At 39.5% G+C, this 22,965-nt stretch overlaps 1 protein-coding gene across 1 annotated transcript in view; it reads left to right on the top strand.

Moving 5' to 3' along the window:
• Window positions 1-22,965, top strand: part of LOC124555791 (vacuolar protein sorting-associated protein 41 homolog) — a 134,952-nt gene that overhangs the window by 4,835 nt on the left and 107,152 nt on the right. Inside the window, exons 2-4 of the mRNA XM_047129852.1 lie at window positions 8,026-8,169; window positions 10,341-10,499; window positions 18,710-18,833. Of these exons, the coding sequence (XP_046985808.1) occupies window positions 8,026-8,169; window positions 10,341-10,499; window positions 18,710-18,833 (427 nt within the window). The remainder of the gene's footprint in view (window positions 1-8,025; window positions 8,170-10,340; window positions 10,500-18,709; window positions 18,834-22,965) is intronic.

Raw genomic sequence — 22,965 nt, 5'->3', positions numbered from 1 at the left:
TACTTTGGACAGAAGGGTGCATGATTGCTATTAACCCCCCATCATCTTTACCTGAATTTGCCACTATGGTATAAGATGCCTCTGAAAACCATGCAGGACTTGTATTTATCAATTTCAAGACTGCTGGACACTGTTTTGAATGCTATCAGGTTTCCTACACTGTATTAGATGTGGTAATGTGTTGTGTTTTTGGATTTTCCATATTTTTGCCCAACCCCTGTACATGTATAGCTGAAGACTATAATGCTTTAAAGTCTAGAGGAGACCTTTATCCAAGCAATGGATGTCATGGAGATGATGATGATGCAGTAGTGTGTTAAATTCTTGTGAAACTCGGTGTGCCGAAACAAACTAGACTTTGGGGGGGGGGGGGGGGGGGGGGTTGTACTCTAGTTTCTGTTAAGTGTTTACTTTTTGCACATTAGGCTTTATAAAAAGACAGTAGGTTCTACTAACAAATGTTCCCTTCGGTTGAACAAGTGTGGGAAAGTATATGAACCTGCACCTAATGTGGTGTAAGACCATCTTTGGGATCCATAAAAGCTTGAAACTTCCTGGAAATTAATTCATAGCTATCCTTATTGGTGATTAGTTTGGTTTTATACCAATCATTTCAAAGAAATTCCTCCAATTTCTTGTAATGTATAATAGGCCCATAATTCTTTTTCTAATAAATACCTCATTATGTTGACAATACATAAAAAAACACACCATTAAGGAATTATTTGAATTTGGCATAAACCAGTACATATGATGTACGTGTACAGACAAATAAGTGGTTACAATTTCAGAAAAATGGATGATTTATTTAAGAGGAAGGGCTTCACAAACTGAGCAAGTCAATCGTGCCCTTCGTGGCAGGACATCCTGGGGTTACATTTCAGCGAGATCATGCCTGTCCACACACGACAAGGGTCTCTGTACTTGTCTTCATGCTTGCTGAACCTTACCGTGGCCAGCAATGTTGCCAGATCTCTCCCTAATTTAGAATGTTCAGAGCGTTTTGGGCAGGGCTATACAGCCAGCTAAGGATTTTTGTGATCTCATGCACCAGGTGGACAGAATTTGGCACGATATCCCTCAGGAGACATCCAAGAATTCTGTCAATCAGTGCTAGGCCGAATAACAGCTTGCATAAGGGACAGATGTGGAGCAACGCATTATGACTTACTCAGTTTGTGAAGCTCTTTCTGTTTCATAAATCATCCAATTTTTGTGAAATTGTAATCATTTGTTTGTCTGTACATGAACATATACATCACATCTACCAATTTATGGCCCATTCGGATAATTCCTTTTTGATGCATTTTTCTTTTCCCGTTAGAGTGTGTATCCTGCAGTTGTTAAGGCTAGATTTTCATCCTCAAGCAGATCAAACCCTCTTCCACTCTACCATATCACTAGTCTTCATTTTTCACACTACCATTAGAAACTAAGTTTCATTTGCTATGTATGCCATGGTTGAATTACAATTGCAAAAATGCATACCTTCCCATTAGAGGGACCCATTAGTAAGACAGAGACAGTATGAATGACGCTAAGCAAACATGTCATTGGGATATAATAATGTCCAAGAAAATTGAAATGTCCACCATGTGCAAACTATGGTCAGTCATGTGATTGCTAAATGCATAGAATCTGCCAGCTCTTGAGATTCACTGTAAGTTCTATAGGGTGTAAGTGATACGCACGGAATACAGGTGCATTTGTGGTGAGGAATACAGAGAAACTCTGGAGAAACTGCCATGGAAACGTAGGTGGGAGAGAATAGATGGTTCACATGATAACCCTTTTTGTGTATTTTCCATTAATTTCCTGGTCACTGTCGCATGAACTTTTTTGAAGTTACGTAAATCACATTCCTGTCGGATCCCGCCTTTACTGACGGATAGTCTCCTATGATTGTGAATTATGAGAGACTTACTATTTTTATATAATATTGTGATGAGAGTACACCTTGTTTTAAACCACAACACGACTGAAGGCAATAAATAGATGTTACACAAGATGCTGGCAACAGATTGGCAGTTGACAGAATAAAGGCATAAGTCTTTATATGAAATACTAAAGCTATTCCAGTTCATGGAGTTTGGTACAGACAAAGTGTATTGCCAGTTTAGACCATGGTGCAACTACTCAACAGCCGGCTGATGTGGCCAAGCGGTTCTAGGCGCTTCAGTCTGGAACCGTGCGACTGCTACGGTCGCAGGTTCGAATCCTGCCTCGGGCATGGATGTGTGTGCTGTCCTTAGGTTAATTAGATTTAAGTAGTTCTAAGTTCTAGGGGACTGATGACCTCAGTTGTTAAGTCCCATAGTGCTCAGAACTGTTTGAACCATTTTTGAACTACTCAACATCAACACATTTTGGAACACATTATTTAAACTGAGTTGTGTGATCCAAAGCATGCAGTTTCAAATATCAATGTTTTGGTTCACAACAATATCAGCCTCATACAGTTGCTGTAATATGAAGATTCATTACACTATTTGAATGAAAGAACTTTCCTAATTCTTACATTGCCTCAACTAGGCCATGTTCTACAGTATGTGATCAAAAGTATATGGACACCTGCGTGAAAATGGCTCACAAGTTCCTGGCGCCCTCCATTGGTAATGCTAGAATTCAATATGGTGTTGGCCCACCCTTAGCCTTGATGACAGCTTCCACTCTCTTAAGCATACGTTCAATCAGGTGTTGGAAGGTTTCTTGGGGAATGGCATCCTATTTTTCATGGAGTGCTGCACTGAGGAGAGGTATCGATGGCGTTCAGTGAGATCTGGCACGAAGTCGGCATTCCAAAACATCCCAAAGGTGTTCTATAGGATTCAGGTCAGGACTCTGTGCAGGGCGGTCTATTACAGGGATGTTATTGTCGTGTAACCTCTCCTCCACAGGCTATGCATTATGAACAGGTGCTCGATCATGTTGAAAGATGCAATCGCCATCCCTGAATTGCTCTTCAACAGTGGGAAGCAAGAAGGTGCTTAAAACATCAATGTAGACCTTTTCTGTGATTCTGCCATGCAAAACAACAAGGGATGCAACCCCCCTCCATGAAAAACACATCCACACCATAACACCACTGCCTCCGAATTTTACTGTTGGCACTACACACGCTGGCAGATGATGTTCAACAGGCATTCACCATACCCACACCCAGCCATCGGATCGACACATTGTGTATGGTGATTCGTCACTCCACACAACATTTTCCCACTGTTCAGTCGTCCAATGTTTACGCTCCTTACACCAGGCGAGACGTCGTTTTGCATTTTCTGGCATGATGTGTGGCTTATGATCAGCCGCTCGACCATGAATTCCAAGTTTTCCCACCTCTTGCCTAAATTTCATAGTACTTGCAGTGGATCCTGATGCACTTTGGAATTTCTGTGTGATGGTCTGGATAGATGTGTGCCTATTACACATTACACCCTTTTCAACTGTCGGCGGTCTCTGTCAGTCAACAGACAAGGTTGGCCTGTATGCTTTCATGCTGTACATGCCCCTTCACATTTCCACTTCACTATCACATCAGAAACAGTGGACCTAGGGATGTTTAGGAATGTGGAAATCACGCATACAGACGTATGACACAAGTGACACCCAATCACCTGACCATGTTTGAAGTCTGTGAGTTCTGCGGAGTGCCCCATTCTGCTCTCTCATGATGTCTAATGACTACTGAGGTCACTGATGTGGAGTACCTGGCAGTAGGTGGCAGCACAATGCACCTAATATGAAAAATGTATGTTTTTGGGGGCTGTCTGGATACTTTTGATCACATAGTGTATCTTCATCCCCCGTTAACGCTGGAAAAAAATCCTTTCTGGTAATAGATTTCAATTAAACAATGCAATGTTGTGCCTACAGAACATTCAGATGTCAAGAAATGGGCAGTACATGTCACTAACAACACAAAAGCTATAGCAAAACAAAACAAAAAAAAGCCTTTTTGTGCAAGACTTTTTTTTTTTTTACTTTGACATCTTAAAACAAAACTGTCATCTTACAACCTAATGTAGACCTTGGGTTACATTACAGATCAGTCAGTCAGCAATACCCACATTTTAAAGAAACATTTAAAAGAATTTCTTTTTTAAAAATTTTTGAAACATTTTAGCTTGTTTCTATTGGAAAATTGATAGTTATAACAGTTGTTAAAACAGTCCTGGCTGCTGAGCATTGGTTATATTCCTCTTAGAGTGGTGCCTGCTCCTCACCAGCTTCAGCAGACTTCCATGGAGTAAGCAACCTGATGATGACCAGGATAGTGGCCGAAACCGGTCACCAGTAAATAAACAAGCATCTACATGTGGTTAGGACTGTTTTATTATAAAAAAAGTAAAAATAAAAAATTACAACAATTTCTTTCTGTCATGGCACATAACAACCACCAAACCACCACCTTCCAATCTAACCTACATCTTGAACTACACGACAGTTCAGTCTGTAAAGAAAAGGAGGGGGGGGGGGGGGTAACATCTCTAGAAAAACCGGAATTTAGTCCAGGTCTAGTAAACAAAACAATATAAGTGACCAGCCACAAGAACTAAGTGACATACTGTCAGAAAGGCACACAAATGACATCTACTACTGGAACAAACAAATAGAAACTCTAAAGACACTAGGAGAAATGGTTGGATGGAAGATTAACATTTAGCATTCAGTCAATGCCTAGGAAGTGAGGATGGGTAAAGATATTGTCAATTTTCTTTTTTCAACAAAGCGGGTCGACAGAAGCGTCCGATACCACGTGTCGGCTTTGACGTGTGACGTAAGGGTGTTGTCGTGTCTGACGTCATGACGGCGCGGAGTTTGGTTTGTGAGTGTGGCGTGTTTGTAGATGTCGTCGTGTTGTGGTTTATTGTGCTCTCTGGTGGTATGTTCAAGGTTTTTGTTTGTGTGGTATAATGGGCTCAGTTTGCTTTTGCTCATTATCCAGAATTGTTCAAGTGTCGGCTGTGTTTGTAGTGGAATTCTTTTCAGTGAGTTAACGATTTTGTGTGAAGGTTAATTTAGTGTTGTTCACTGTACATCGTGTGGTAATTTTAGTAAAATTAATCGGTTGTTGTTTTTGTTCAGGAATGGATATGACGGATAAAATTAACAGTGCGCAGGTCAAGGGAAGTGTTCAATCCCAATTTGTGGCTGTGTATGTTGATATTGGTATCGGGAGATGTTTTTGAGCTATATAGGCCAAGGGAAGTGTCCAATTCCAGATGATATTGTGTTTAGTGGTATTTGGGGAGTTTTGTGATCTCGGTTTTTTGCGTTGTTTTGTGTGGTTTTGTATGGGGGTGGGTGTCTAAATTTGTTTGTATTTAGTTTGCCCCCACCCAGAAACACCCCATTAAATCTGACTTTGGCACAGAAAGGGGTAAATTATGCTGCCACAAAAGTCTTTGGTCACCTACCAAACAGCATCAAAAGCCTGACAGATGGCCAACCCACATTTAAAAATAAATTAAAAGAATTTCTAGATGACAACTCCTTCTACTCATTGGCTGAATTTTTAGATATAAATTAAGGGAGGGGGAAAAAAAACTTAAACATTAGTGTCATGCAATATTTTGTGTAATTTAATATCTTGTACAGACATCTTTTATTAACCTGACACGTTCCACATCATTACGAAGTGTCGTATTCATGAACTATGGAATAAGTATTAATCTAATCTAATCTAATCCAGCGCTTGTCCCGTTAGTGTCATTAGGCTTTTTGTGGAAAGTGTGTGTGTTTGTTTTTCGATGTATTTTCGTCCTCATAATGTGTACGTACCAAATTTATATGCGCCATATTGGAATCGTGGTTTATGGTCATTTCCGCCCTATTTGTGACGTCATGGGTCAAAGCAGACAGGTGGGATCGGACGCTTCTGTATTTCCCAAAGCATCCCACCATTTGATTTACTCGTGGCATTGTAGTTTGATGGGATATATCCATAAGACAGGGCTGTCAACATAGGTAATGTATTGCAAGGCCTGCATTTCACGTTACAATAAAATGTTGTGTTCCATTACTTTTGTTTTACGCTTTTAATTGGTGAGTGGAATTTACTCTATTTATACAGTCCAAGAAGAATCACAAATTTAACTTCTTTAAAAATTTTCTTGTATGATTCCTTAAAAGTAAAACCTTTCATTTTTGAATTATTCTTTTTTGAAGTGTTAATTACTATTTTGCCAACATTTTATTTCCCAGATGCTCTTGCCATGTCGTAGGCACATGTATCTGAATGATAACCAAATGCTACTGTTTCCTTATTGCAGCAGTCCCAAAAGTTCTTCAGACATTAACAGTCACTCATGCCTTTGCTAAATGATTCCCGGTTTTTTACTATCTTTCATGATCAGTCCACAGATTTTGCAGAAGACATTTGCATATTACTACATCTCTTCAGCTGCAATATTATATTGGTTCTTGTTTTTGTTGTTATACCTCCAAAGGTTATCCGTACTAATTCCTGTTATACAACAATATAATTGTCTCTAAACTATCTTCATGACTTTTCTGATAGCTCAGAGACTTTTCACTGTAAATGGGGTCCACTGCATCGATTAGTGCAAATAGCTCCCTCACCATCTGCAAACATCACCATCCTTGTTGCTAATGTGGTAAATAATTAATACATATCAAGAATAACAAAAGAACCATACAAAGGTTTCAGGTACGCCATAACTAATGTCTCTTTTGTATTCTCTGTTTTCAAGCAAAATTTATACTCTCTGTCATCTACCTGAAAGATGAAACTTAAACTGCTTTTAGGCAACACTATGAATGACAGATTCAGGCAGTCAAGTAGTAATTAGTCCACAGTTTAATTCATCCCAATCTATGGCATTAAGGTGGTGATTGAGGAGATTATACAACAGACATAGACAGTTATTTCAATTGACTTTAGTTTTATGGAATTCATTTGAAACTTTTTCAACTATTTATTTTTTTCTATAAAAGTTAGAAAAGACTTCATGCATGACTCTCTCAATTTCCTTAGACAGCTATATGTTTATTAGACATGTCTGTAATTTTGTATGTCGTATGTGTGCAGGTCTGTGTTGCATTAAGTCTGTTTAATGACATAATCAGGTTAATAGAATGCATGAATTGAACTGTCCCCAACAATTAGGCAGCCACCTTACGGTGCGTGATGGAGGGTATCCTGTACCATTACTAGTCAGTTCCTCTTCTGTTCCACTCACAGGTAGACAGAGGGAAAAATGATTGTCTATATGACTCTGTATGAGCTCTAATATCTCATATCTTATCTTCATGGTCCTTATGTTGGTGGTGGTAGGATCGTTCTGGGGTCTGCAAGAATGGACAGTATGTTCGAGGGATATTTCTCATTTGGGCCAAAGGGAAATGCTTGTATTCAGGGAAGGATTCACATGGCATGGGTTTGAAACAACTGTTAAAGTTGAATAAATTATTCTCAGCAGCATGCTTCACAAGTGAGTGGTATATTATGTGCTAGATGCTTCTTCTTCACGTACTTATATGTTCCACACCGTTACAGTCTTTCCTAATCTCCTCAACTTCTGTCCCTCCACTCCTCAACCTTCAACTCTTCATTGATCCCAACACCCACCTCAACCAAGATAATTGTTCTTCATAGAGAGAGGGGAAGTAGAGATAGTCTTATGGCTATTTAACAAAGGACTTTCTCTGAAAGATCAGCTACTAATCAGACTTTATTCAAATGTCTGTTTTCTGCTCAAGGTCTCCCCTTTTTGGTGAGTATTGATCTGTCCTCATACAGATATTTATTTATATTTCAGCTTGAATTTGCCATAAATGAATTTATATATTTGTAGGAATCCAGTAATTACACTGACTTAAATCTTTGTCTGTGCTCACAGATAGAGTGCCAGTCATAAAATCCAGGTATTTGTAATGGCCCAGCAAATGTTTGGTGCAATGACTCAGGAATTGTAATTTTGTATTCCTATTAAATCTTTTGTTTTCATTAGAGTACTTGAAATATAATTCACTTTTTTTAATAGTATACTTGCTTCTTTACAGAATGGCGACATGCCTAGTGATGATGACATGAATAGTTCATCATCAGATGAAATTGAACCAAGACTGAAGTATGTGAGGATGACTAATGATGTACTGAAAATATTAAATAAGGATGCTGCAAGTTGCATGGCTGTTCATCCAAAAGTAAGTCTCTTGCCACATGTGAGGACATTTTTATACTTTGCAAAACTGTAGATCATATCACAAGAGGCTGCCATAGCCTTCTAGTTGTAAAATCGGGGGTGATCAGAGTGGTTGAAAGAAGGAATGGTAAAGTGGGCAATATTAGATTAGGTGATAAAGAGTTGATGGATTAATTAACTCATAGCACTCATTTGTTATAACTACATGTGAGATGTGCTATAATCTTGAATTTATAAAAAAAATGAATTATGAGTACAGGTGCATCACTCATATGATATAAGAATCCATATGTAACAAACTTGAAAGAGCATCTGTTGCAGCACACACTTAACTTCAGTTCGTGACAAACATATTCAGCCAACCTAAAAAGTAGCTGTGCCTATATTGTCATTAGCGCAACTTTAACAACTGAGAAAGAGGGAAGTCAATTGTATACTTTAATGACCAACTTGGTCCTTGATAGATTCACTCATCACTTTCTTATTTATTGTAAATATCCATGTGCTTCTATTACAATAGCCATTTCTTTGTGGTATTAATGTCTCTCCTTTATTGATAGCATTGAAGACTTCTTTACCAGTGCGTACAGGAGGTCTGGAAGAAGATAACCTGTTACAGTTAAAAAATCTGTTCCAATGAGCATTAGTGATCATTCTTGTAGTAGACATAGTTTTGTGTTTTAGATTATATTTTACAGTCAGGAAGTCCTTACACTGATGAATCTTTTTTCATTTCTCTTCTTAAAAAAAAGAAAATTTTTTCCTGTTGCTGGTATGTGGTTAATGGCAATGTATATAATATTCCACATGGGTGACCCACAGAATATCCAAGTCATACTTATTTCAGTACTAATTTTATTAATTATCTCACATCTGACATGAGTGACACTGTCATTTATCATTATTTTCAGTGTGAAAATGTGATTATGTACTGTGTCCATGTTGTGCTCCCCTCTAAGTAAAATAGCACAGTGGTTAGACACTGGCCTCATATTCAAAATGACCAAATTTTCTAATCATTGCCTGAGCGTTCCATTTCAGGTTTTCCATAATTTCCCTAAAACACTTCTCCAGACTACTGGTATGGTTCCTTCAGAAGGTCCATTTTCAATTTCCTTTACTGTCAGTGTGCAACTGAGATTGTGCTCTATCTATAAAGATGATGCAGTCTGTAAGAAATTGAAGCTGTTAACCAACCTTTCTTCCCTTTACCCCTAGTGGGGGAAAAAAAGACAAGGGATCCTGTGAATGTAATGGTCAATCCACTTCATTATTATATCCAATTAACTTAGAAAAAGTCATGTTTAGGTTGGTTGGTTGGTTTGTAGATTAAAAGGGACTAAACTGCAAGGTTATCAGTCCCTCACATTTGGGAAGCTGCAAACTATAAAATGTAGATTTGATGCTGGATTAGTGTTGCTGGAAAGTCATTGTAGCTGCAAGTCTAGTGCTAATCCAGAACACATTTTGAACTGAGTCAGCAATGTTACCCTCACCCTTTATTGTTGTGGAATTGATTACTAAGACCTCTTCGGTGTCATTCATTTCTTGGCTCAATTTAGGCCATTCATTCCTGTTCATAATAGAGGCATTTCAGGCTGATGGATGATTTAATCTTGATTTGATGGGTCTCATAAAGCATAAAGTGACTGAAACTAGAAGAAATCCTTGTGTCACTCACAAAATGATCCCTTATGGTGAAACTTCCTGACAGGTTAAAACTGTGTGCTGGACTGGGATTCATATCTATACCCTTGCCTTTTGCGGGCAGTACTCTTTGTATCCATACTATTTGATTTGAATGTTAGATGTGTCAGTGCTTTTCTCTTGTTTTCAAATTTTCACTGAGACTTGTGTGGTGGACTAGCACCTGGACATGAGATCCTTGAAGATTAAAGCTTTGAATATAGCAACGAGGTATGCCCAAATAGCTCATTTGGTGGTAAGAGAATTCCTCACAAAAAATTGTGCTGTTTTTAACTTCTTTTAACACCATCTCATCTGAGAATCTACTGTAAGGAAGGTCTTTCACTGTCAGTTTAGGTGCATTGATTTACTATTTCAGATTCTGTAAATTTTATTTTATTTTACTCCTTCTAAAAATACTGGGTATTTTAAATCTTTGATTTCAGTTTCAATATTAATTTTTTCAATATTGATTTTTGTTTTCAGTTTGTATGCCTTGGCACCCATTGGGGAACTGTTCATCTTCTGGATCATCAAGGCAACAATATTAAAAGTAAAGCCTTGCGTTCACATACAGTATCAGTGAACCAGATAAGCATTGATCAAAATGGGGATTTTGTTGCAAGCTGTTCAGATGATGGCAGGGTAAGGAAATTTACTTTTCATACTTAAGATATTACTTTGCTGTGTGCAACTGATTATAACTTCTGGAGGTGTTTGGTTTCATTGTGTTGAATGTGACTACTCCTCTTTACAGTGCACCACATTTCACTATTTTGGACCATGAGTGTGCATGTTTCCTTTCTTAGGTTACATTCTCCAGATTCAAGAACCATACCAAGTTACTAAATTTCTCTCACAGTGTAAAGGACCACAGTGTTGTATGGACTGCTATGATAAAACCACAGATCCAGACTTTCAGTGAGTGAAATCCCTTACTATAGTATGACACTCACTATGATGCAACACACTATTTATTACACAGAAAATATGAATACACTTTAATCGCTTGATAGTTCAAAATTAAAGTTCACACTGGGTCATAACATATAGAACACACAAAGTGAAGAATCCTCATAGTCTAGGTCAAGCAAATTTGACAAAATTGCAAAATCAGTGTAGTTGAAATTCAGCGAGCATGGTGTAAGAGAGCACAGTATGATTTGAAGTGTGTAGCAGCAGCCTGGCAGCCAAGTTTGATCTCCAGTTTGATGTCAGCGGTGAGGCCCTCGTGACTTGTACCTCTTACTGGTCACCTGAGGAATCATTGAAAGCAGACATCTCAGAGTATCAGCATTGCTGTGGGATGATAGATATAGCTGCTGGAAGCATCTTGCCTGACACACAGGGCCAGAAGTATTCTTGTTCATATCTTGATTGCTTAACCTGAAGGGGGAGGGGGGTGTGATGCTGGTGCTGGAGTCAGCCAGAGCTGGTGTTCCTGTCTCTAGGTCCATGCTGGAGGTCACTGGTGCTGGAGATTGGAGGTGGGAGAAGGTCCCATTCCATAGGGGACCAACTACGACAGCACTGGACTTTGGAATGTGGGTCTGCCAGGCATCTGAAGTTTTATTGAGCTAGCTTTGGGAGTGGTGGAGGTTGCCTCAAGATTGAAGCTGCTAAACGTGGGTGCAGTTGGTTGGCTTATCATATCTGCATGGCGCCATTGGTGTCCACTGTGGACTGTTGTTGTGCCCAGGCAGCTCTGACAACACCAAGTATCCATTCTGGGACTGTCCCATAGGTGCAGTCCCAAACCTCTGCGGCCAGCGTGTAGTGGGAGTAATGGTTGGACTGGTGTGGGGTGTTTTAGGGCTCAGGATATCCGATAGGGTCCAGTGTCAGCACCTATGAAGCATTTATGGCATCCCAGTATCAGTGTGGTCTTGTAGGGGCCAGAAACTGAGTTAGGACTTCGGCCTTAAATGCAGCTGATAGTATGTTTTAATGAATGGTTTGGCTTCACCATTAGAGGCTGGGTGGAACATCACCGGTGTCAAATACACTATGCTGTTCCGAGAGCAGAAATCCTGAAACATATTGGGTGAAAATCCATTATCTGAAACAATTGTTTCTGAGACCCCTTCAATTGTCTACGTTACTGTGGTATTTCACATTTGGACTACAAAAGGAAACTTTGAAAATGAATCTATGATGATGACCACATCTCTCTGAGGATGGACACACTCTCATGGACACTGTGGCATTGACCATGCATCGAACCATTGTGGGCTACTGGTGGTTGACACGCAAGTCTTGCTATAGTGGGCTGTCCTCATGATGTCCTGCATGATGCCGGCCCAGTAGGCGTGCCACCTCTTGAGCACCTTCATGTGTGCCACACCCTAGTGATAAATGTACAGGAGACTTATGGCACACTGGCACTTGGCAGTCATCGTCGTTATCATCTGACATTAGCCTCAGTACCCTCTGTACTGTCTGGATCCTGTTTCTTAGGACAAAATATGTGTGGCGTTCTAGAAGGGAGTGGGATGGGAGTTGTTGTGGCCAATGTTGGTGAATGTATTTCATGTTAGGTGGGTCTTGGGACTGAATAAGGAAATTAATGGCTGATGGTCTGTTATGAGGAGAAATTGTGTGTAATTTCTTACTGCAATATGATACCCAGTGCTTCTTTCCCATTTTAGAAGCATGTATTATCAGTTTTCTGATGCCCATCATCAATTTTGTGAGAAAGAACAGCTCCGATGTCATGTTGAAACACATTGGTGGCCAGGCTAAGGCATTTTGATGGGTCATGGGTCTCCACTCAAGGAATAGACTTTACATAATGTTTTAACTTAAGAAATACCTCCTGACACTGCTCTGACCATTCATATTTTGCACCTTTATTGTGTAGATTATTTAGGTCCTGGCAGTCTGTACAGAATTTGGTATAACTCTATCCTCATTCCTTTACTGCCTCAACACCTTCTCTCATATCCGCCTCACCTAATCCTAAAGTTCAGCATGCTTATTTACCCATCCTAGAAGTCCAGCATAACCTCCAGTTGCTACTCAAATCCCTAGACCCACTGCAGAATGCCCCCTCCCCAATCCATCTCCCTCCTCATCTCAACTACTGCTCACACACCTTGCTTCTACAATCTGGACCACCACACAGCTGGTGGTTATTGTTCTCTCATGGAAAAGTCAACACGTCCAACCCATTGCCTGCAGCCTATTTTCCTGTATCAAGGGCACAAACCAGTTTCAGTGCCTCTCAACCACCCCCTTCATATTACTTCCTGGATCCATGGTTGTGGCTGTTGATAGCACTTCCCTATACACCAATGTCCCCCATGCCCATGGCATTGCCACCATCAAGCATGACCTCTCCCAATATAAGCACCTGCACGGTATCCTCATATGCCAACTAGTTTATGGGCCATTTGGAGTTAACCTTCCTTGCCAACCAAAACTCTAAACCCTTTGCCTGTTGAGTTTCATTGATGATATCTTCTTCATCTAGGCCCAGGATCAAGACACTGTATCCTTATTTCTTGACTACGTCAACACCTTTTCTCATATCTGCTTCATTTAATCACCCTGAAGCCTAGCATGTTGCCTAGTCAAGCCCTCCAGCAGTCAGTAGCTGCCATCTCTTTTTCACTAAAAAAAACCTCCAATACAGTCTCACCTGCCATGGCCAAAGTATGTGCAGTGATGAAGAGTCCCATGCCCAGTATTACCTTCATGAACAGGCATTACTCTCCAAACCTAGTCAACAAACAGATGCCATATCCACATGTGCCTCTAATTGTCCAACCACCCCTCATGAAACAGCTGGAAAGGAACGCACCTATCATTACCCAGTGTCACACTGAATTGGAACAACTTAAAAAACATCCCTTGCTAGAGCTTAAACTAACTTCCATCATGTCCGGAAATTAGGAACATCCCCTCCATCTATCGCAAACTGGTATTTTGCCAGTCACCAAATCTCCAAAATATCTCTCCTGTTTACTTTGGCAGTTCAATTTTTAAATCTCGGCATGTTATTCTAATTTACTAGACACACTTCTTACATTTTCGTCATTGTCTACAATAGAGTTTCACAGTGTGTGTTGATATTGGTTTTTTAGTTTGTTTGGAAAGCTAGTGGTTGCTCATAGGCAATAGTCTGGTCAGTCGGGCAGCAGCCACTGGCCAAGCAGCAGCAACAAAGAAGTAACTGATTTTGTGACATTTTACGAGTTCCTGACCAGGAGCGAATTATGTAGTTTCATTTGTGTGCTTTAGCAGTGTAGTTTTCGAATTTCTGTGTGTTTATTTAATATTTACTAGACACAGTTCTTGTGTTTTGATTTTTGTCAGAAAGTAACCAATTTTATGACATTTCAATAGTTCCTAACCAGGAGCAAATTATTTAGTCTCAACTGTATGTGTTGGTGGTTTAGTTTTTGAATCTCTAAATGTTAATCTAATTTACTAGACACAGTTCTTGCAGTTTCTTTAGTGCCTACACTAGAGTTCCACAGTGTGTGTCGATATTTGTTTGTTTGTCTGTATAGTGTAGTTTACCACCATCTTTAGTCTGGTTAGGGACAGTGATTGCTGTGTGCAGATGCGAGCGGAGTTGATGATTCTTTGCTCTCAGCTCCAGGCTGTGTTGGCTTCAGTTACACAGCTTGAGGCTGCAGTGGATGGGCATCACTGTTGCAGATTGGCCACTGGGATTCAAACAATATTAGTGTAGATCAGAAATGGCCTGAATTCAAGAAATAGTATCAACAACAGTTGAGAGATTTATACCAAATAAATTAACAAAAGATGGAGCTGATACCCCACGGTAACACAAAACAGGTCAGACACTGTTGCAGAAACAACAACAAAAAATCATTCCAAATTCAAATGAACGCAAAATCCCCAAGATTGACAATCTTTTACAGCTTTCCAAAATTCCTTCACCAAAGAAGACAAAGTAAATATTTCAGAATTCATATCAAGAACAGCTGTCAACGTGAGTAACTTAAAAGTATACACATCAAAAAAAAGTTTTATATCACCCCGGTTCCCAGAACTCCTGAAGATAGACACTGGCTGTGGATATTGTGTCACAGATACAGTCCCTTTGACTGTTCAAAGATGTCATTAAACCCACCCAAAGATGTAAACAACCATGCATGAGCAGCACCTATTAGATGGAGGGGGTTCCAGTGAGGAAGGAGGTGCATGGCTCGTGTTGTCTGTACTTCAACCATGCGTAGACAGTCAATACCATGGTTCAATTGTGTCCGCATTGTTACTTTGTGCCAGGAAGTGCTCTCAACAAGGGAAGTGCCCAGGCATCTCGGAGTGAACCAAAGCGATGTTGTTCAGATATGGAGGAGATACAGAGATACAGGAAATGTCAATGACATGCCTTGCTGAGGCTGTCCAAGGGCTACTACTGCAGTGGATGACCGCTACGCACAGATTATGGCTCTGCAGAAGGCTGCATGATGTGCGGGTTCACCCCCGACATCCATGGTGAGGTCCATCTTTGCAACCACGACACTATGCAGTGTGGTACAGATGGGCCCAACAACATGCCAAATAGACTGGTCAGGATTGACATCACATTCTCTTCACAGATGAGCGTCGCATATGCCTTCAACCAGACAATTGTCGGAGACGTGTTTGGTGGCAACCCAGTCAGTCTGAATACCTTAGACACACTGTCCAGCAAGTGCAGCGAGGTGGAGGTTCTCTGCTGTTTTGGGGTGGCATTATGTGACACCGACATACGCCTCTGGAGGTCATGGAAGGCGCTGTAACAGCTGTGCGATATGTGAATGCCACCCTCCAACAGATAGTGCAACCATATGACAGCATATTGGCGAGGCATTCGTCTGCATGGATGACAATTCATGCCCCCATCATGCACTTCTTGTGAATAACTTCCTTCAGGATAATAGCATGGCTCGACTAGGGTGGGCAGCATGTTCTCCGGACATGAACCCTGTTGAAAAAGCCTGGGATAGATTGAAAAGGGCTGTTTATGGATGACGTGACCCACCAACCATTCTGAAGGATCTACATCAAATTGCCATTGAGGAGTGGGACAATCTGGACCGACTGTGCCTTGATGAACTTGTGAATAGTATGCCATTATGCATACAGGCATTCATCAGTGCAAGAGGACATGCTACTGGGTATTAGAGGTACTGGTGTGTACAGCAATCTGAACCACCACCTCTGAAGGTCTCATTGTATGGTGGTACAACATACAATCTGTGGTTTTCATGAGCAGTAAAAATGGCGGAAATCATGGTTATGTTGATCTCTATTCCAATTTTCTCTACAGGTTCTGGAACTCTCGCAACCGAAGTGATGCAAAACTTTTTTTTTATGTGTGTAGATATCCTTGGAGTAGTGAAACACCTTAAATGTAGCTCCATACTTAACAATCACATACAGCAGCTTGCTGGACAAAAGATCCATACCCAAAGACCAGAAAGTTGCACAGGTCACACCATTATTCAAGAAAAGCAATTGGAGTAATCCACTAAATTACAAGTCCATATAATTAATGTTGATATGCAGCAGGATTTTGGAGCATATATTGTATTCAAACATTATGAATTGCCTCGAAGTGAGCATATATTGTATTCAAACATTATGAATTATCTCGAAGTGAACCGTCTTTTGACACATAGTCAACACAGATTTATAAAACATTGTTCTTGTTAAGCACAGCTAGCTCTTTACTCACACGAAGTGCTGAGTGCTATTGATATGGAATTTCAAATTGATTCCATATTTTTAGATTCCCAGAAGGCTTTTGACAGCATACCTCACAAGCAGCTTGTAGTCAAATTGTGTGCTTATGGAATATCGTGTCAGTTATGTAACTGCATTCATGACTTCCTGTCAGAGAAGTCACAGTTTATAGTAATTGATAGAAAGTCATAGAATAAAACAGAAATGATTTGTGGAATACCCCAAGGTAGTGTTATATAAGTCCTCTGCTGTTCATTATCTATATAAATGACTTAGGAGACAATCTGAGCTGCCATCTTAGGTTGTTAGCAGATGATGCTGTCATTTCTTGTCTAGTAAAGTCATCAGAAGATCAAAATCAATTGCAAAATAATGTAGATAAGATATCTCTATGGTGTGAAAATTGGCAATTGACCCTAAATAATAAAAAGTGTGAGGTTATCCACATGAGTGCTAAAAGTAGTCCGCTAAACTTCATACAATAAGTCAGTCAAATCTGAAGGGTATTAATTCAACTAAATACCTAGGAATTACAGTTCACACAACTTGGACAGAACACACAGAAAATGTTGTGGAGAAAGCAAACCAAAGAATTCATTTTATAGGTGGAACACTTAGAAGATACAACAGATCTACTTAAGAGGTTGTCTACACTATGCTTGCCCATCCTCTTTTGGAGTACTGCTGCACGGTGTGGGATCCTTAGCAGATAGGGTTGACGGAGTACATTGAGAAAGTTCCAAGAAGGGCAGCACGTTTTGGATTATCAAGAAGTAGGGGAGAGATTGTCACAGACATGATACAGGGTTTGGGGTGGAACTCATTGAAACAAAAACATTTTTCATTGTGACAGGATATTCTCATGAAAGTTCCGTCACCAGCTTTCTCCTGCGAATGCAAAATGTTGACCTACATAGGGAGAAATGATCATCATAATGAAATAAGAGAAATCAGAGCTCCCATGGGAAGACATAGCTGCCATTTTTTCCACATGCTGTTCGAAAGTGGAATAATAGAGAATTGGTGTGAAGTTGATTTGCTGAACCCTCTTCTAGGCTCTTAAGTGTGATTTTCAGAGTAGTGATGTAGATGTAGAGCTTGGTCCATCCTTACGCCACACCTGCACCTAGCCCATTGCCATGTGGTTTATAGGCCTGTGGAAGACATAATATCAAGACCTGTCCTGTGTACCCACACAACACATCATATTCGAGCCCCATAATTGGTGTATCATACTCTATCACAGCCAGGGCCACCTGTGAAGGTAGTCTTGTCACATAAAAACCCTGCTGTAGCTTCTGTACATCCAATATGTGGGCATGACCACCAACTAGCTGTCCACCTGAATGAGTGGCCTCCTCTAAACTTTGAACAAGAGCAAAGTTGAACACCCAGTGGCAGAACATGTTGCTGAGTGCTACATGCTTGATCTCAATAGCCAGTTCACAACTTGTGCTGTCTGAACCTTCTCTCATGGCTGCACAGGCTGCAGCACTAGGACAATATAGTTGGCCAGGACACAGTAACTGTGCATGTATGGTTTTTTTTTCCCAGTTAGTATGAAGGAGGACACTATCTGAAAACTCAGCAATGTTTTCAGTCTTCCTTGCGTTCCTGCTAACTTGCATGATCCATCAGCTATACAATGAGTCTTTGTTTTCATATATTCTGTTATTTGCATCACATCTAGGCCATTATAGCACCATATTAGTCTGTTGTGTTTATTTACTTTTGTTGTTTTATTTTGGAATTTGTAAGTACGTATAGACTAGGAGCTGATTTCATAACAATTGAATTGAACAAAAGTAAGGCCTACAAAACTGTTGAATTGTAAGAATTATCATCAAAGAGTATTGAACTCAGCAGAGAAGCATATTTTAACAAAATTGAACTGCAAATAATCTTAAATCCAAAGACAGGTCAAGCAGTTAGTGACTTTGAATTCCAATAGAATGAAAAACACAGGGAGAAGTCGTAGAGAGGTAGATCAAGCAAGGTGTTATGTGTGTAACCAATGTGTTCTTTTTAAGTATTTGGCAGGAGTCATTGTGTTAGTATTTATGGGTATTTAAAACTTTCTATTATTTTCTATTTGTGTGTATATTTTGTATGTATCTGTATAATAATTCAGAATTTTGTTATTGGACCAGATCTTTATTAGTGGGCTCTGCTCAAGTGAGCATAATCAAGAGGTAGTGATTGGAAGACTGGTCAGATGTGTAGCAATTGATCCATATTATTCTAAACCAGGCTCAGGACGAAGGTTTATTACTGGTGAGTTGAGCTTTTGCTCTCTTTTTTCCCAATTTTGTAAATTTTCTGTTTAGATAGTATTTATGAGATTGCCTTGTATTTGCCTGTGATATAAATTACTAAGCATTTTTACTACTGTACAGTTCAATGTCTTGTTTAGAAATTTTCACTGTAGCCAGCTGGCAAGTGTAGGATATTACTGTACACATCTAGCAGTTATATTAAAAAATCAGTAAATTAAAAGTGGTGACACAATTGCTCATACAAACATACTGAACCATACAGTTGTTTCTATCTGGGCATCACAATACACAATAAAGAGAGGAAGGGAACTTATTTCTCTTTTTAAGAAGTTTAAAAAGTTTCACAGGAAACATAGGCATTCTCCTCGGTGCACCACCTCCCCCAACCCTGCCCCAAGTATGATATTTTGTAATGCACCTGGTGAAAATAAATACTGATTGTGATGCATAAAATTGAAAACTCTGAAAATGACAGTATTGTTGCACTCTTACAAAAGTAGAGCTGAGAATAATGTCAGAAAGGCAGCGAAGTTGCATTACAAACAAAGTTGTTTCCAGAATGAATTTTCACTCTGCCGGGGAATGTGTGCTTATTTGAAACTTCATGGCATATGAGGTTCTGGTGGAAGTAAATCTGTTAGTGTGACTTGTGCTTGGATAGCCTAGTCAGTAGAGCACTTGCCCCCAAAAGGCAAAGGACCAAGCCAAGGTTCAAATTCCAGCCTGGCACACAGTTTTAATCTGCCAGGGAGTTTCAAACAAAACGGTATCTGCCTCCTTTCTGTCTGCATTTATCTACGCATTTACTGTGGTAGCCACTGTCCAGATAATTCATGTTAAGGGGCCTCATTTAGAGCCAAGCTGGAAAGGATTCTCAAATTCATTGATAATCCATTGGGTTTCCTGTAAAAAAAAATATATATATATGTATACTACTGGTTACAAAACAAGTAACAGGTTCAGATAACTGTAACAAGCTCAGTGTTTGTATGGCTGATAAGAAGTTGCATAAAGTAAGATCAGTTTTAAACAGTAGTAGAGAAAGAGTATGAGAAGCAGATGAATAATATGTAGCGATAGATGAAGAAATGTATAATTTTCCAAGCACACATGTGCTGCCCCCTATGTTACCTCCCTGATAAGTCTGAGATTCCTGAGTCAGTAGCAGGAAGAGTGACTGATAGTGATGGAATAATAAACTGTAGCCAGTGAAACCAAGTGTCTTCCCTCAACATTTTTCCACCTGATAACAAATATAGGGTAAAGTGCTATTACTTGTCTTCATCTCCAAATGGAACATTATCCTGTGAACCATGAGTGTGTACTCTGGCAGGAAAATCCTTTGTTTTTTTTTATTGTTATGGTATACACACTTCAGCACATCACTGTGTAGCATGTGCTTTTCTTATTTTGATAAGAATCAAGCAATAAATTTAAGTGTGGACTTGCTCTCTGTTTTTGCTGTTGCTGAAATAAGTGCAAGACTTGTCTGTAAATATTATACAAGGTGAAGAAAAAGTGCAATACTTAGAGGTCAGCATGTGAGTCTTCATCGAGATGTATCTAGCAAAATCACATTGGATGCATTTTGAAAACGAAAGTATGAAAACGAAGAGATGTTGAGACTGTCATATCATGCAGTGCTTCGAACCGTACAAAAAAACATGTATCACCCCACACTACTGTACCAGCCATCATAGCTCACTGAGTAGACTGCTGGCACATCAAATGCACACCCACCATGAAACTATGGTTTGAATCCTTGTCAGGTTCCTTTCTTATCTTTTAGATGTCCATTCCCTAGTTCTCATCAGTTATAAACTGGAAATCGTCTTGTCACATGACAATAGTGTATACATGACAGTGTGATCCATTAAACTGCATGCATGTATCTACTAACCATGCAGTGCACAACCATAACTGGTCCTGTCAAGTACATGTAGAACAGCTTCACAGAGGAGTTCACAAACGATGAATACTTTGATATGCTTTTGGTACTGGGTGCATCTGATAACCAAGCTGCAGCTGCTGCTCTTGCATATGCTGTACAATATCCTCAAAGGAACCATCCCGATAATAATGTTTTTCATCACCAGGAGCGACACCTTAGGGAAACCGGTAATAGTTGTCCACAAGTTATGGACAGATGTCATCCAAGGACTAGACATACTCCACAAACAGAGGACATGATTCTTAAAACTATTCACCAGTCATCTCAGCAAAGTACCTGTGATACTGCAAGGCACTTCCAGATATGTCAAAGACTGGTTGTTGAAGTTTCGTATGATGAACAACTGCATCTGTATCATTATACATTAACTCAACACCAGCAGCCAGAAGACCACATTTGACAACTACAGTTTTGTGAATGGCTTTCGTACCAAGTGGAGGATAATGAACATTTTATAAATAATGTGATAGGGACTGACAAATCTAGCTTCACATATGAAGGTGTTATCAATCACCACAGCATCATTATTGGTTGGAACACAACCTACATATCATCTGTAAATGTGACTTTCACGCATAGTTTGACATCAACCTGTGGGCTGGAAACATGGGAGGAGTACTTTTGGGCCCTTACCTGTTGCTGGACAAGTTGAATGCACCCCTGTATTGTATGTTTCTTTGTAATACTTTACCTGATGCATTAGAAAATGTTCCACATGATGTTCAGCAACAGCTATTGTTTCAGCATAATGGTGCACTGCCACACTTTGGAATGAATGTGCATAACTATTTAAATGAAGTGTTTCCAGAGTAATGGATTGGTTGTAAGGGTCCAATGTTCTGGCCGCCACATCTGTGGTCCTTAATTCACTGGATTTTTATTTGTGGAGACACTTAAAGGAACAAGTTTATAGTACTCAACCCATGGATGTACATGACCTAATAGCTCGTGTGCATGCTGCTTTGGCAATGGTGGTTGCAGGTGTGTTGCATAGTCCAATGAGTGATGAAGTGTTTGCAAATGCAAGGTGGTCACTTTGAACATTTTTTCTAAAGCAAAAATTGCTTGTATGTATACGTACCAGCTCTGTGAAGATAATCCTGGATATCAAACTTATAGAATGGAATTATTGTGTGTAGCATAACATACAAGCTAGTGTAGCCTACCTATTGTACTTTTCATACCTCATTGAATACATGCAGTGTTACTGTATTCACTATTATTTTCTATTGTCTTTATTTGTGTCATGGATGAAATGAAGTGGTAGTTTACAGCTGTAAGATGTTCATGTTATTTCTTTATGTTTAAGTAAATGTAACAGTAAAAGAAAGAAGTTCATAAGATGCCGCATTTTGGATGTGTAAATTGGATAAAATTTGATACTTTAACTGAAAAAAAGAAAAAAAAACTGTTTTACTTGAACACAACTCAAACATCAGAGAATCTGCATATCGTTCCCCACAGCATTCCTTCATCTCACTGAGCTAATGGGACAGCTCCAGCACAGCACAGGCCTGTTGCTACCTGTTCATGACCACACTGAATGCAGTTACAGCATTGCCAGAGCCTTGTTTTTTAAGTTGCATTTCTATTAAACCTGTTGGTGGGACTAGGTTTTGCTAAGATACACTTTTGTCTTGAATTTGGATGAGGAATCGCTCGTCAAATGCAAAGTGGAGTGTTTCTTTTTTTCCTTCATCCTATGTATAGTTTGGATTATAGCCTAAACTTAGAGACTGCCATACCATTAAATTAAAACTGACTGGGTCAGTCTCATTTATTTGCTTTCTTTGGAAGTATAGTCTGCTCTTTGTCAACTATTCTCTTTATTTAAGGTGTTAAGAAAAGGCCAACTACATGATTTTGCATCTCTCTAGTTGTGCACTTCCACAGGTGTTATGAGGCTATGTCACAAGGTGGTGTATATCTTAGATCCCACAGTTCTCTTTTTGTTTAGTTGGCACCAGTGTGATTCATTAGGAAATGCCTGCTGCCCATCTCATCGCCAGTTAATCTTAAAATGGTTAAGAAGTGTCTGGCTATGTTTTGTAGAAATCATAATAAAAATCCTTGTATTTCTTTTGCCATAGAATTATTATTTTTACTCTTAAGAGCCACAAAATACAATGTCATCTAAATGGAATTAAGGACACATGTAAATTTTTGTATTAATGTAGTA

This window comes from Schistocerca americana, chromosome X, assembly GCF_021461395.2.
Source record: "Schistocerca americana isolate TAMUIC-IGC-003095 chromosome X, iqSchAmer2.1, whole genome shotgun sequence".
Taxonomy (NCBI): domain Eukaryota; kingdom Metazoa; phylum Arthropoda; class Insecta; order Orthoptera; family Acrididae; genus Schistocerca; species Schistocerca americana.
This window is presented reverse-complemented; position numbering and strand designations above follow the sequence as displayed.